Source organism: Myotis lucifugus, unplaced genomic scaffold, assembly GCF_000147115.1.
Source record: "Myotis lucifugus unplaced genomic scaffold, Myoluc2.0 scaffold_1118, whole genome shotgun sequence".
Lineage (NCBI taxonomy): Eukaryota > Metazoa > Chordata > Mammalia > Chiroptera > Vespertilionidae > Myotis > Myotis lucifugus.
The window spans coordinates 16,043-30,913 of NW_005872166.1; the positions used below are offsets into that span (position 1 = coordinate 16,043).

Sequence of the window (14,871 nt, forward strand, 5' to 3'; positions counted from 1 at the left end):
GGACCCACCTGAGCGTTGGACCCAGCTGAGCCCCCAGGACCCAGCTGAGCACCGGGACCCAGCTGAGCGCCCGGGACCCACCTGAGTGTCTGGAATCCGCTGGTGCGACCTGGCGTCAGGCTGAGCTGCTGAGGGCCTAGGCGGGAGACGCTACCTGCGGGGGGTGGGGGGGCGGCAGGGGGACGGGTGAACACAGCGCTGCTTCAGGAAGAAGACACACCTACTGTCCCACCCATGCCCCCCACTGCGCCCAGCACACCCCTTCCCACTCAGCCGTCACCCCCCTGTGCACCGCGAGCATTCCCACCACCACCCTGAGCAGCCGCGTGCAGGCCACAGGCCTGGTCGGGACGGGCTGTGGGCTGCGGGCTGGCCTCCGCCTGCGACGCCGGGGCCCGAGGCGCCCAGCACTCGCCCCCACACTCCACTCCTGTCACTGCTCCCAGAAGCTCTGGGCTCTGAGGAGAGGGTGGGTCAGCGGAGCCGACCAGGCCGAGGTGCCATCTTCCCCGAGCCCGCATGTCTAGGCTGATGAGAAACATTTTGGATGCAAAGGCTCGCTGTGTGTTTAGTGAGACCAGAGGGCACGCGTGGAAGTGCTGGTAAACACTGAGCTCCTGGCAGCCCTGCTGTGGAGAACGGTCACGGACAAAAGGCAGAGTGAGAGGGGAAGAGAGTGGGCAGGGGAGGCTCCCTGTGTCCTTTCACAACTGCAGAGCCTGGATCAGAGAGGGTGAGCGCCGTTCCCGAGGTGGCACAGCACTAAGTGGCCTGGGCTGCGTGGACCGTAGGGGATGCTGCTCTAGTGACTTGCAGACCCAGCAGAACAGCTGAGAACCAGCGAAGCAAACCGTCCCAGGAGGTTCTGTTAATCCCGTTTTTATTTTCTGTATTTTCAGATGGTTGGACTCCCCGGGGCCTTGCGAATCCCAGACACACTGCCCCTCACTGGGCAGGCTAAATCGCATGGGTCAGAGGTTTGCCTGTGCTCTGGCCACCTCCTCCATCTGGCACCCCCCCCCCCCCCTCTGCCCTAATCCCTGAGGCGGGGCTGACCCGAGGGGTAGCCCCTGCACCCCCCACACTGCCTGCCCGCTGGCCCGCGTGGGGGTCGTCTCCTGATCTGCCGGCCTCCCTAGCCGACTGCACAAATCCCGGTTTCACGCTCAGGCAGAACCGCACATGCTCAGTAATGGGGTCCGGCAAGCACCTCTTATTCACGCTCACAGGGATCTGTGGGGTGACCGTGGTCAACAGCGATGAGGTACTCGAGGCCTCGACAGGTCAACAACTGTCTGGGTCCCGAGAGCAGTGCTCTGAGGCCAGGTGGGCCCAGGCCCTCTGGTTGCCCTGACGTCGGGCTCTCCATCGGGGCTCTGCGGGTTCAGGCTGAGCCATGGGCGCAGGGTCTGCTGGGGCGCACGGAGGCGGAACCTCTCGAGCAGGGCGCCTTGGGACCTCAGCCCAGCAGAGACGGGCCAGAGTGCTGCCGCCCCAGGGCCCCCGAGCCTCGGGCTGAGGTTTCCACACAGGAAGCTGCCTTGAAACACCTGGCATCTAGGGAGGGTCAGCACCGGGAGCGTGGGAGCCTCGTCTCCCTGCGCCACCAGGCGAGGCTGAGTCCCGGCTGAGCAGGCGCCCGGGATGCTGTGAAGCGGGGGGAGGGGAGACGGCTGAAGGCGGGCACATCCCTCAAGGTCCGGGTGAGGGAGGGACTCACCCATGCGTCCGTCCTGGGGAGGGCTGATCAGGGAGACTCTGGTGGGGCCGGCTGGCTCGGGCTGAGGACGGGAAAGGGAACAGTGGGTAACATCACTGTTTTCATGGGTAATGAGAGCCCCTCCGCCCCGAGAACACAGCCCCTCGCCAGCCGGCCGTGCCCGCCGTGCCAGTCTGCTGGGATGTAGCCCCGGGAGACAGGGTGTCCCACTCGCCCCCACCGTGCCTCTGGCCCCCACACCAGTGAGTGGACAAGGAATTTGCTAGGTGCTTCTAAGAATTTTGGAACAGAGAAAAAGCAGACGGTTTTAGCTGACATTAGCCATTTTAAAATCCTGAGTAAATCCTCATTTTCGGTGCAAAACCGTCACCTGGAAACCCAGGTGTTGATGACAGGGCCTGGTACTGCCCTGGCAGGGCCCGAATGCTGGGCCGGCTCCCAGCCAGGCACACGCCAGCGTCACCCATGTTTCTCTCACGGTGAAGCTGACCCACCTCCTCACCAACAGGTTGTCGGGATCCTGGATTCACTCATCCCCGTTCCCACCACTTGCCCAGGTGGAGGCGGAGCATGGCGGCAGCCCACCACATGTCCCATGCCAGCGTGGCCCTGCCTCCTGCAGCGGCACGGTCAGGAAGGAGCGGCCACGGTCGGGACTGAATGGCCACGGTCGGGAAGGAGTGGCCACGGTCGGGAAGGAGCGGCCATGGTCGTTAGCGCTGAGAAGCAGGAGGCCCTGAACATGCAGGAAACACGACACACAGGGGAACAGACTACTCACCCTTCTCAGGGGGGAGGGCGTGAGGTCGACCTCCATGGGCTCCACTCTGTAAACCGACAGCCAGACAGTTACTGGCCTGAGATTTGGAGCGACTGACACACGCACGATGTGCCAGGACGCCCGTCTCCATCCTCCTTGTTCACACTGGGCCCCATCAGTCACCTCCCTCTTAGCTCTTTACTGGCTGCCACTTGTCTGTCAGACCAAACCCAGCCCCACACGGAGGGAGGGCCTGCCGAGCTCTGGGGAGGCCCTGTGTGGCCGGCCTAGGGCATCTCAAGTGCAGGTGGCCTCCTCCGGCTGTGTCTCTGCTCAGGGACAGGGACAGGCAGTGCGGGCGGACGCTGCCAGGTCCTGCCAGTCGCCCTGGAGTTGCAGCATCTCATTTGCTTTAGGTGCCGCTCACTGCTGGGCTCACTGCACACAATCAGTGCTTGTAGGGCCAGCTCCTTAACTTACTGCTCCAGGCTGACCGAGAAGCACCACTTGGGCTTCCCCACAGGAGGAAAGGGCAGGGAGGGAGGGAGGGGGAGAGGGAGGGAGGGAGGGAAGGAGGGAGGAAGGGAGGGAGGGGGAGAGGGAGGGAGGGAGGGAAGGAGGGAGGGAAGGAGGGAGGAAGGGAGGGAGGGGGAAAGGGAGAGAGGGAGGGGGAAAGGGAAGGAGGGAGGGGGAAAGGGAGAGAGGGAGGGGGAAAGGGAAGGAGGGAGGGGGAAAGGGAAGGAGGGAGGGAGAGAAGGAGGGAACCAATCGCTGAGTCACTTTCTGGCTGCGCGCTCAGTGCCAGGCCCGCTGCCCTTGGGACACAGGGACAGGCAGTGCGGGCGGACGCTGCCAGGGCCTCCAGTGCTGCGTGTGGACCCAGCTCCCAGCATTTCAAGGAAAAATAGGTGGAGGAGGGATGCTCTCCAGGAACCGGCCACCAGGGGTGGGTAGGGTCCCCAAGGGGTCACCACCTCTCGTCCTGTCCCCTGTGCCAGATTTGTTTCTGAGCTGCCCTGGGAGAGAGTCCCACCCGAGTCACATGACCACTCCTCCACCAGCCACCAGGCCACAGGGACAGGACTGGGATGGGCCAGCCCCCAGGCCCTGGCGATGAGTAAGAGCTGCTGTGGGGTGAGCTCCTGGGGCCTGTGCTGAGCATCAGAACGTGGGAACCTGGAGGGGTGGAGGGTGGCAGGAGGGGCGTGGGTGGCAAAGAAGGACCTGCAGCTCCTGAGTGTGGCCCACTGGCCCCGCTCCCCCAGCCCTGCACACACACCTCTCGGAGGAGGCGGAGGAGCCGGGAGGCCGGAGCAGCTGTCCGCGGGGCTCTGCTGAAGGAGCTGTGACAAACACCACAGGGTGAGGGCGCGCCTGCCCTCGGCTCTGCCTGCCCTGGGCTCTGCCCCGGCACGTCCTCGGCTCGCCGCGCAGCAGGCCACCACTTACTTGAAACTGGACTTCTCAGCGCGCTGAAGGCTGTGTGTTGGGACGGTCTCATACTAAACAGATGGGGAGAGGGATTGATAAACCATAAGAACTTATTTCCAACCACAGGGCAGGGCTGAGACCCCCTCGGTCCCTCACCAGCGCCTCGCCCGCCCAGCGCTCACTTTCATCCCAGAGGCCCTGAGACTGGCACACAGCGGCAGGGCTGGGCCCATCAGCGCCTCTGCAGCACTTCCCGCTTCCCAACGACCCTACAACTGGGCACGGGGGAGGCTGTCTCTCCAGACCACGTGGGACAGAAAGCAGGGCAGGGATCCCTGACGCCAGGATGCCTGCGAGGGAGCGTGGACATGGGTGAGGGAGCCGGCCGGCAGGGTGTGTGGGCCCACCCTGCGGGAAAACCAGGCCACACTGGCGTGCACCGACCGCATCACCTGGAGGACCTGCACGAGCGCGAGCCGAGGAGGAGGCAGGCCTGGCCTCTCGAGGGTTTCAGGGCAGGAAATAGACTGCCCGGTCACGGTGACAGAATGTTCTAGACCAGCGGTTCTCAACCTGTGGGTCTCGACCCCTTTGGGGGTTGAACGACCCTTTCACAGGGGTCGCCTAAGACCATCAGAAAACACATAAATAGCCGAAACCGGTTTGGCTCAGTGGATAGAGCATCGGCCTGCGGACTGAAGGGTCCCAGGTTCGATTCCGGTCAAGGGCATGTACCTGGGTTGCGGGCACATCCCCAGTAGGAGATGTGCAGGAGGCAGCTGATCGATGTTTCTCTCTCATCGATGTTTCTAACTCTCTCTCTCTCTCTCTTCCTCTCTGTAAAAAATCAATAAAATATATTTAAAAAAAAAAAAAGAAAACACAATAATTACATAGTGCTTTTGTGATTAATCACTATGCTTTAATTATGTTCAATTTGTAACAATGAAAATACATCCTGCATATCAGATATTTACATTACAATTCATAACAGTAGCAACATTACAGTTATGAAGTAGCAACGAAAATAATTTTATGGTTGGGGGTCACCACAACATGATGAGCCGTATTAAAGGGTCTCGGCATGAGGAAGGTTGAGAACCACTGTTCTAGACGGCTGAACCGAGCAGTGAAATAAGCTCGAGGGAGAGGTGGGAGCAGAAGGACTGGAGCCTGAAGGACGCTCGTAGGCGGCAGGGAGCCTTGCGAGGAGGGCCAGCCTGCGGGGGCCTCAGAGGGCCACAGCTGGAACTTTCCAGAATGATGAGATGATTGACAGAGAGAAAGCAGGTTATACGAAGGGTGACGAATAGAAGGGCCCCCTGCACCCAGGTCTCACTCGGAGCCGCGCCCCAGGGGCCTGTCAGGCTCAGGCCACAGAGCCTCCCGTGCTGCTGCCCACAGGCCTCTGGCAGCATCTCTGTCCCAGCGAGGGCTGGGGTGCGCCCTCAGAAAGCAGCCTGTGATGGCGGCGGGTGGGCCGAGGCCGAGCGGGACCAGCGTGCCCAGCTCCTGCTGCAGCCCAGCCACAGTGCACCGGGCACCTGCACACACAGCCGGCTGGACAGCAGCCCCTCAGGACCTCGGCGCCATGGCCTTCACATGAACGTGTCTCACCACACTGGGCTTCTGAGTATTCAGCCGCGTCCCACAGCACCGCCTTCCCTGACCGCGTGGACCATGCAGGGACGGCAGCCTGTGCTCATCTTCCATGACCGCCATTCCTGGGAAAAGGCCCAGGCTGCGGCCGCCCCGGAGGTGGAGGGGCTGCCCCTCTCCAGCTGGGTCGCTGGCTCTGCTCCCCAGCCCCTCCCGTGGCCTGGGAGTCACAGGACAGGACGCCCCCTGGGAAACCACTCCTCTTTGCTGTGTCTTCTCCTCTCCCCTCCTTCCCCAGACGGCCCAGCGCACCTCTGCCCTGACAGCTTCTGGGAAATAGGGCCCCTTGTTAGGGCCGCGGCCTGAGAGGCAGCGAGCGGACGCCTGGCTGGGCTCAGGGGTGCGGGGTGCAGTGGGGGGGGGCGTGGTGCAGACCTACCTTTGCAGCTGCTCCACCCGCAGCATCGCCTTCCTGAGGGACTCCTCCAGCCTGGCGATCTGCACACAACACGGCGACTCGGTTACCAGGCTGACGCCAAGTGACAGTGCACAGACACGCGGACCCTCCATTCTTACACCGAGGCAGCACATGAGTCAGGAGGGAGCTGCCTGGGCCGGGGCAGCGTGCAGGGCAGACGGGGCTGTGGCCAGGTGCGGACACTACCCACAGGGGCCGGGGCTGGGTGGCGACACGTCCCCTCTGGGCAGACCCACCGCAGGCCTGGCCTGGGGCATGTAAGGAGGGCAGACGGCAGGAGACACCAAGCACGCGCGGGCCAGGCCTCAGGGCAGCGACGCCTCACACCTTCCCTGTCGCACACAGAGAGGTCACGGCCACAGGATGGACACCAGGCAGCTTCCACACTCCAGGGGGTGGCCACAGGGTCTGTGGCTTCAAAGCCAGGCCCTCACCCTACTTACTCCCTAACCTTCGATGGTGTTTTTTTAAAAACATGACGGGATGAATGAATAGAGAACTGTCTAAGCTGCTCTGAGGCCCAGACATCACTCCCGGCCAGGTGAGGCGGCGGCCAGGTGAGGCGGCGGCCATGGGTGTGTGCCGTGGCGCGGCCCCAGCACAGGAAGCTGACCTGGCCCCTTCGCCCTCTGCCGGCTGCTGCGTGCTCTCCTCTCTGCGCCTCCCGTCCCTGTCCCTCCGGGAGGCCTGACCCGAGCCAGCCCAAGCTGCCCCCATGGAGCTTCCTCCCCTGGAGCTTCCCTTGCTCACTCAGCTCAGCTCACCGATCAGGGAGGAGGATGCTTGTCGCTCCCGTGGAAGGACCAGTCAGAGCTCACTAGAGTCGGTTTATGAAAAGTGCCCGGTGAGTGGGGGGCACCACAGGCCAGAAGTGGGCCCCGAGATGAAACTGGCCCAGTGACTTCTGGCCCTGAGCATCGCGGTGGCGGACAGGAGCCGTGCAATGGGCTGAGGGTCCACGGGACGGATGCCCACCTCCCGGCCCTCCACCCTGAGATGTGGGGTCGGGTCACAGGGTCACATGAAGTTGAGATGGGGTTTACCTTTTCTCTGTAGAAGGCTAACAGCCTCTTTCTGTGTTTTTCTTGAAATTCTGAAATCTGGGAAGATGGCACAGGTCAGCTGCTGCAGTGGCACATGGCCACACTGTGCATTCCCCAGACACACCCTGCTGCCTGCCTGACCCGGGGCTGCCTTGGTCACCCCGCCGTGCACGCAGAACGCAGCGGGCACGCTCACACAGGGGAGCATGCCCCACTGAGGGCAGGAACACACAGGGCACTGTCTCTCTCTAGACACCCCCCTACACCCCCCCCCCCCCGCCCCTGTGACTTGTGCGTGGAGAGGGCTAGGTGGGCAGGACAAGCCGCGCTCCCGGGAGCTGGGTTCCCAGCAGCACTTCTGTTCAGGAGCCCCCTTGCACGCGGAGTGCACGCGGTCTGGAGTTGGCCCCCAGAGCTCCGAGCCGCACTGACCCAGGGAGGGAAGCACTGCTTCACGTCAGGGACGGTATCAGACAGAACGAGAAAGCCCCTCCGGCTCCTGCACCTCGAGGGTGGAGCGGGTTGATGGATGCAGGGCAGGTCCCAGGCTCACCTTAAAGTTACTGAGGACCCCTAAAAGCTCTGCTTATGCAGGTTTTCCCTGGCGCTGTTTCCCCACTAGAAATTAATACTGAGAGAAACTTAAAGTATTTATTATGGTAAAATAACGGTAAGCCCAACATGCTGAGGTAGACAGCGAGCTAGGCACTGGGACAGGCGATGCCCAGAGGCCTGGAGGGAGGCCACTCGGCAGCCAGCTGCCTCCATGCCTCTCTCCACCTGGGCGGGGCGTGGGGCCTGAGATGGAGGACAGGCACCCTGCCTCCTCCTGAGGCCGCCCGAGGCTCTGCGGGTCCCAGCACAACTGCTCTCGGCTCAGGGCCGCCTGTGGGTCTGAGCGCTATGGTGAGGACTCCCCCAGTTCACCAACACGGCAGCTTCCGGGTCCCGGGGACCTGGCCCAAGAGGCCCCCTGGGAATGTGCAATGAAATCAGCCCATGTCCCTGCTTGGCTGTTGCCTTGTGCCCATGCCGTGTCCTGGGGCATCCAGGCCCCCGGGAGCCTGCAGGGTGGAGGGGCACAGCCCTGACACCGCGGGCACTGAGCCCGAGAGCAGCCCCCAGAGCAGGGCCGTCCTGGTGGCTGACATGTCTCCAAGAGAACAAGCCAACGGCCGAGAAGGGCCAGGCCAGAGTGTGGTCGCTCAGCCTGCTGCTAGGCCTCTTCGGGGAGGGGCAGGTGGGAGGTGCCAACAGCAGGGGTGGGGGCAGCACTGTTATCAGAAGGGGGGGCCGGATGGGCTGGCAGAGAGGGCTGCTCTCCGGACAGCTCCCTGGACAGCCTGGTGGACCAGGAGGTCAGACGGGCATCGGACCCAGGGAGGGCACCGACTCGCAACCTCAGAGCTGGGCTGGGGAGTGCGCCTGGAGCCACAGCCACAGCCACATGACCCAGACGCCTGAGATCAGCCGGGCGTCCCGACCACAGGACACGTCCCCCCACAGCAGCAGGACAGGAACCCGGAGCAGGGAAGACGGCACAGTGCAGGGAAGACGGCACAGGGGCGGGGAGCACCCCCACCCCCGAGACCCTGGGGTCTGCTCTCCAGGGCGAGATCATCGGCCCTGGGTCGTCACGAAACAGGTTCCCATGGCGACAGGCTCGCGTGCCCCAGGAGAAGGCCCACGCACCTGGGAGGTCTCCTTGGAGTACTTCCTGCACAGGCCGTCTATGCCCATGAAGAGCGCCTGGACCCCTGGGTCCGTCTGGAAGAGAAAGACACCATCTCCGCTCGCTGCCCTGGCACACGCTCAGGGCGTGATGCAGAGGCAAACGAGACCCAGATGAACCTCGGGACCCGCAGGACCAGCGCTTCCCTCGGTGTCGCCAGCAGGCACAGGGGCACCCACCTCCTGGCTGCCCGGGGCTGTGGGGTGAGGGCAGTGTGCCTGGCAGCTGGTGGCACCCTCTGGGCCACAGGCCCCTCTCTGTCAGGAGGAACCCAGGCCTCGAAGGTAAAGGGCCAAAGGGGAAGCCGAGCTCAGAGGAAACACTACGTCAGGGAGGGAGTGCTGATGAGCCTCCTATCAGTCAGTCCTTTAAGAAGCAAACATGAAGAACTCAAGGAAAAGTGGGTTCAGAAGTGGTGCTGCCCACTCCACAGAGTCATGCCTGCCTCCTCCTCCCCTCCTCCTCCCTGGCACCCACAGCCCTGGTACCCACAGCCCAGCACCCACAGCCCTGGCACCCACAGCCTGGCACCCACAGCGGGCCGACAGTGACAGCCATCCGAGGGCATAGGCGTGGGAGGACGCCCTCAGCAGGGACAGGCGGGGACAAACACAGCCATCGGGTAAGGACAGCAGACCCAAAAGATACAGGCGAGCAGTCCCTCTGCAGCCTGGTCCTGGCTTCGGAACCGTCAGCATGGCACGGGCATCAGAACGGAATCTGAGTCCCTCCACTGCCGCTCCCTGTGCTCCCCAGGTCCCACCGAAACGAGGTAAAACTAAGTGCAGGGCGACACCTGATGGGCGGCAGAAGCTAGAAGATGTCCTTGGGAGGCAGTGCCTGGCCCGAGCCGCGCCAGGCCTTGGAGGGAGAGGCCACACAGGGTGTCTGGACAGCTGGGTCCCTGGACTCGACCCCTGCAAGTCACAGGCAGGTGGGCCACAGGCGGGGCAGGGGCTCCAGGTGCCCACAAGCCCTGCTCGGCACCAACTCAACCTGCCACCCTGGCCTCGCCCCACACCTCAGGGCCTGGTCCCGGGCCACAGAAGCAGAAGCATGCCTTCCCACAGCCTGGCACCCACAGCTCTGGCACCCACAGCCACAGGAAATGGGGAGCGCCCAACAGAGCGTGGTGGCCTGTGCTCAGGAGTGGAGAGCAAGTGACACACAGGTTATCACACAGGGAAAACACCTGTGGACAGAACCCGTGTGGACAGGCAGGTGTGGCTTCACTCTACGTGGACAGGACCTGCGTGGACAGGCAGGTGTGGCTTCACTCTATGTGAATAGGACCTGCGTGGACAGGCAGGTGTGGCTTTACTCTACGTGGACAGGACCCGTGTGGACAGGCAGGTGTGGCTTTACTTTACGTGGACAGGACCCGTGTGGACAGGCAGGTGTAGCTTCACTGTGTGGACAGGGACCCGCGTGGACAGGCAGGTGTAGCTTCACTGTGTGGACAGGGACCCACGTGGGCAGGCAGGTGTGGCTTCACTCTATGTGGACAGGGACCCACGTGGGCAGGCAGGTGTGGCTTCACTGTGTGGACAGGGACCCGCGTGGACAGGCAGGTGTGGCTTCACTCTATGTGAACAGGACCTGCGTGGACAGGCAGGTGTGGCTTCACTCTATGTGAATAGGACCTGCGTGGACAGGCAGGTGTGGCTTCACTCTACGTGAACAGGACCTGCGTGGACAGGCAGGTGTGGCTTTACTTTACGTGGACAGGACCCGTGTGGACAGGCAGGTGTGGCTTTACTCTACGTGGACAGGGACCCGCGTGGACAGGCAGGTGTAGCTTCACTGTGTGGACAGGGACCCATGTGGACAGGCAGGTGTGGCTTCACTGTGTGGACAGGGACCCATGTGGACAGGCAGGTGTGGCTTCACTGTGTGGACAGGGACCCACGTGGGCAGGCAGGTGTGGCTTCACTCTATGTGGACAGGGACCCACGTGGGCAGGCAGGTGTGGCTTCACTCTATGTGGACAGGGACCCACGTGGGCAGGCAGGTGTGGCTTCACTGTGTGGACAGGGACCTGCATGGACAGGCAGGTGTGGCTTCACACCATGTGGACAGGGACCCACGTGGACAGGCAGCTGTGGCTTTACTCTACGTGGACAGGGACCCACGTGGACAGGCAGGTGTGGCTTCCCTGTGTGGACAGGAGCCTTAGTGGGACCGGGTGTAGGGAGCAGAGGCTGAGGCCTCCACTCTGATAACAGCCCCTGCACAGGCTTTGGGGTCTCCCTGAAGCTCAGCCGATACCACAGGACAGCCAGACCGTGAAAAGCCACAGCGAACGGAGCCATGTGATCCAAGACACAGGAAGCATTCATGTCCAGGAAAGCAGCCTAACGAGCGCAATATGCATCACAATGCAGGCAGCTCAGTCCCTCTGGAGAGCTGTCACCACAGGCCTCAATGCAGGACCCGACAAAGGAATTCCCGGGGGTGGAAAGTGACCCTCGGGGCGTCAGGGAGGCTGGGAACCTGAGCGGGAGGAAGTGGGACTGTGGGAACCTGGGTGGCGGTGGCGATCTGGGCAGCGATGTCTGTGGGCTTACGTCTCTGGGAGAGAATAAGGTGCACGCGGAAGCGAAGCGTCCAGGCCCTGCCCAGGGAGGATGGGAGCCTGTCCGACTTTAAGGACAACTGCACAGGGTGTCCCCGACCAGTGCGAGTCACTCTCAGATCGCGCAGAATTCGCTGAGCTACGCACTTTTAATTTGTGCACTTTTGGCATTATACGTCAATGGAAGTTAGTAGAAATAACTAAAATCCCCAAATATTTCTAAATTAACCACATACACATGGGTCGCAGGAATAATTGAGAAGAGACTTGAATTGTTCTGCTCAGGCAAGGATGAGCACAGAGGGGGGTGCGGCCTGGGATGTAAACAGGAGGAAGACAAGGTGGGGAGCTGACCTGAGCTTCCATCTTAAAGAGCAAACGAAAGCAAAGAGGAAAGAGGAGAACTCACCAGAGAACAGGTGTACAATAAAGAAACACAGCCAAGAATTAGTTCTTTGAAAATACGAATAAAGGTCAATAAACACTGACAAGACTGTTCAAGAAAAGGAGAGAAGGCACAGTAACCACCATTAAAGTGAAGGACGCGCATCACCACAGGCCTTCCGGATGCTGAGAGCACCGAGGACTGCACACGTGTTGGTGACAGGACACCCAACCTCGAGGAAAGGGCACCCCCTCCTGTGAATACAGCTCCCTTAGGTTGACCTGACGGAGGCAGGCGCTGAGTGTCTAACACAGAAACTAAGTCCCTGGTTGAAACCTCCTCACCAAATCCCTTCCAGGTTCAGACAACTTCACCTGTGAATCCCACCACATTTTACGAGAGGAGAGGATGGGAGGCCCCAGCTGCTTTCACACCTCCCCTCCCCCCGATGCACCGAGGCCTGAGAAGGGCCCGGGACAGAGAGGACCACACGCAGCTCCCACGTGGACACAGGTGCACGGCGTCTAGCTCATCTAGACACACGCACTAGGCTGCCTCGCACCAGGTCGGATCTGTTCCTGGGAGCTAGTGTGGGTTTAAAGCTCTAAAAATAAATGCAACTCACCACATTGACAAAATAAAGTAGAAAAAACAATGATAAGCTCAACAGTGACAGAAAAGCCATTGGGTAAAGTTCAACACCGTTCATGATAAAAAGCCGTAGCAAAAAACCCACACCGCACATAGTACTTCACGGAAACACTGCCACGTCCCTGAAATCAGGGGAGACAAACCCCCATGAGAGATGGCCCCTGCCATCCGTACTCCACACGGTACGGAGTGCAGGCCGAGGCAGGGGAGAGAAACACAGAAGGCACGAAACAAACAGAGACGGTGCGACTGTGGAGCCTGGAAAAACCCACAGCTGAGTTACCAGGTGAACTTAGCAAGGCCAGAGGTGTAAGTTCATAGACAAGAATCCATCATGTTTGACTGGTGTGCTCAGTGGTTGAGCATTAACACAAGAACCAGGAGGTCACTAGTTCGAGCCCCCGATTCCCCGTCAGGGCACATGCCTGGGTTTCGGGCTCAGTCCCCAGAAGGGGGCGTGTAGGAGGCAGCCAATCGATGTTTCTCTCCCATTTATGTTTCTCTCTATCTCTCTCCCTTCCTCTCTCTCTCTCTCTCTAAAAAAAAAAAAAAAAGAAAATCAATAAAAACATTTAAAAGGCTACGCAGTCACCTTTAAAGAGTGTGGGAGTGCCCAAAATATGTCACTTGAGAAAACACCATTTCTGTAAGAATAAATCCGAGTAGCACCCACAGACCGGGCGCTCCACTCCTGGCTGCTGTCTTTGGGCAACAGTATCTGGGGGCTTCCACCTCCTCCACTATGATCTTTTGTATCATTTGCATAATATGTAACTTTGTTTTACATTTGTAATCAGAAAAAAAGCAATTGTTATAGATTAAAACATCAGATCAAATACACATCTTGGAGCCTAGGTGTAAAGAGGACAATTATTTGTAACTAAATTTAAAGCAAACAAGTTAAATTCATGTATTTTACAAAGAGAACAAAAGGCATTATTTTAAGCCTACTGCAACAGCAATTTAATACCTGCTTTCCTCCAATCCTCTTAACTAGATATGACAGCTGTGAAAAACCAAACTTTACCACCTTCTTTTTGTTGTTGTTACTCCTCACCCGAGGTACTTTTTCTATTGATTTTTAGAGAGAGCAGAAGGGGGGTGGGGGAGAGACACCTTGATGTGAGAGAGATCGATTGGTCGGCACATGTCCCGACCGGGGCCAGGAATCGAACCTGCAACCCAGATATGTACCCTTGACTGGGACTTGAACCCACAACCCTCTGGTGCGTGGGCTGACACTCTAAGCCAGTGGTTCTCAACCTTGGCTGCATATTAGAATCACCTGGGAATCTTTTTGAAATCCTGATTTCTGGGCCTCGTCCTCCGGAAGTTCTGTTTCTCTGTTATGGGGTGGGGCCACAACATGAGTAACAAAGAAACAGAATTTCCGGAGGATGAGGCCCAGAAATCAGGATTTCAAAGAGTCCCAGGTGACTCTAATGTGCAGCCAAGGTTGAGAACCACTGCTCTAAGCACTGAGCACAGCGGCCGGGCTCCGTCGCCGTGAGGAGCTTGCATTGCACTGAAGGAATCTATTCCACACATTTTCATTCCCAGGAGCATCGCACGGCAAACCGCAGACAGGCCCCCCTGCAACCGAGAAGCTGCAGGGAGGGTCCCGGCCGGATCCTAGTTGTCCTTCAGATTCCGGGAGACCTTCCCGGTCACCTGACAACATGAACGGAAAGCTCAGACCCCACAAACGACCACAGATTGAACCTCACCTGTAAAGGGAACACGGTGATCAATATTCAGACACGGACCACAGATTTCCACTTACGTGTTTTGAGAGGAAGACCGTCTGGCAGGGAGCTTTACAGATCAGGCACTCGCCCTCCTTACCTGCGAGAGAAGAGCAAATGCTGTGTTATCGGGGCGACGGGGCGAGCACAGCTTTCGGGGTAACGCTGCTCCGAGCACACGGCCCGCCCTCCATTTCCTCACCTTCACACCGTGGGGCTGAAAGGATTTCTACAACCAACTGTCCTCCTCTTTCCCGTTTCCCACAGGCGCCCCCAAACAGCGCCCCTAAAGGGACCCACTGCTCCCCCGGCCTCTGCCCCAGGTCCGGCGCCTCCAGCGCCCACTCCCCGCTCCGACCGGGAGCCCAGCCCTTTCCCTGCACAGCGGCCGGAGCGCGGGTCCCCGCATCGGGGTCCTGGGGTCCCGGCCCCGCTCTTCCCTCCCAACCCCCCGCTTCGCTTCCTCGGGGGGAGCCCGCACCCCAAGCCCCTGTGTGGGAGTCCCATACTCTCCCTGGATGCCCCCCATTACAACAGCAGGGTTGCTACGCACTGTGTCTAAAGCCACCACCCCGTTTATACAAACTCCTGCGAATTCCAACAAATTGAGCCCAGGCACGGCACAATTCTTTTCTTTCCTAGGGGGCGACGAGTATCCTCTGTTACAGACCTATGTGAACTTCACGTTCCTCTGACAGGATCGAAAAGGGAACTGAGGACATGAAGGCCAACTAAACAGATACCGGGGGTTT

The 14,871-nt window shown here is 60.1% G+C and overlaps 1 protein-coding gene across 1 annotated transcript in view; it reads right to left on the reverse strand.

Annotated features, from left to right (window-relative positions):
- RNF212 (ring finger protein 212) overlaps nt 1–14,871 on the reverse strand; it is a 20,114-nt gene that overhangs the window by 3,936 nt on the left and 1,307 nt on the right. The window contains exons 2-10 of the mRNA XM_023748072.1: nt 14,158–14,219; nt 8,724–8,798; nt 7,032–7,088; nt 5,950–6,008; nt 3,930–3,982; nt 3,758–3,814; nt 2,502–2,545; nt 1,721–1,781; nt 82–154 (exon numbers count right to left, since the gene is read on the reverse strand). Coding sequence (XP_023603840.1) covers nt 82–154; nt 1,721–1,781; nt 2,502–2,545; nt 3,758–3,814; nt 3,930–3,982; nt 5,950–6,008; nt 7,032–7,088; nt 8,724–8,798; nt 14,158–14,219 — 541 coding nt within the window. The remainder of the gene's footprint in view (nt 1–81; nt 155–1,720; nt 1,782–2,501; nt 2,546–3,757; nt 3,815–3,929; nt 3,983–5,949; nt 6,009–7,031; nt 7,089–8,723; nt 8,799–14,157; nt 14,220–14,871) is intronic.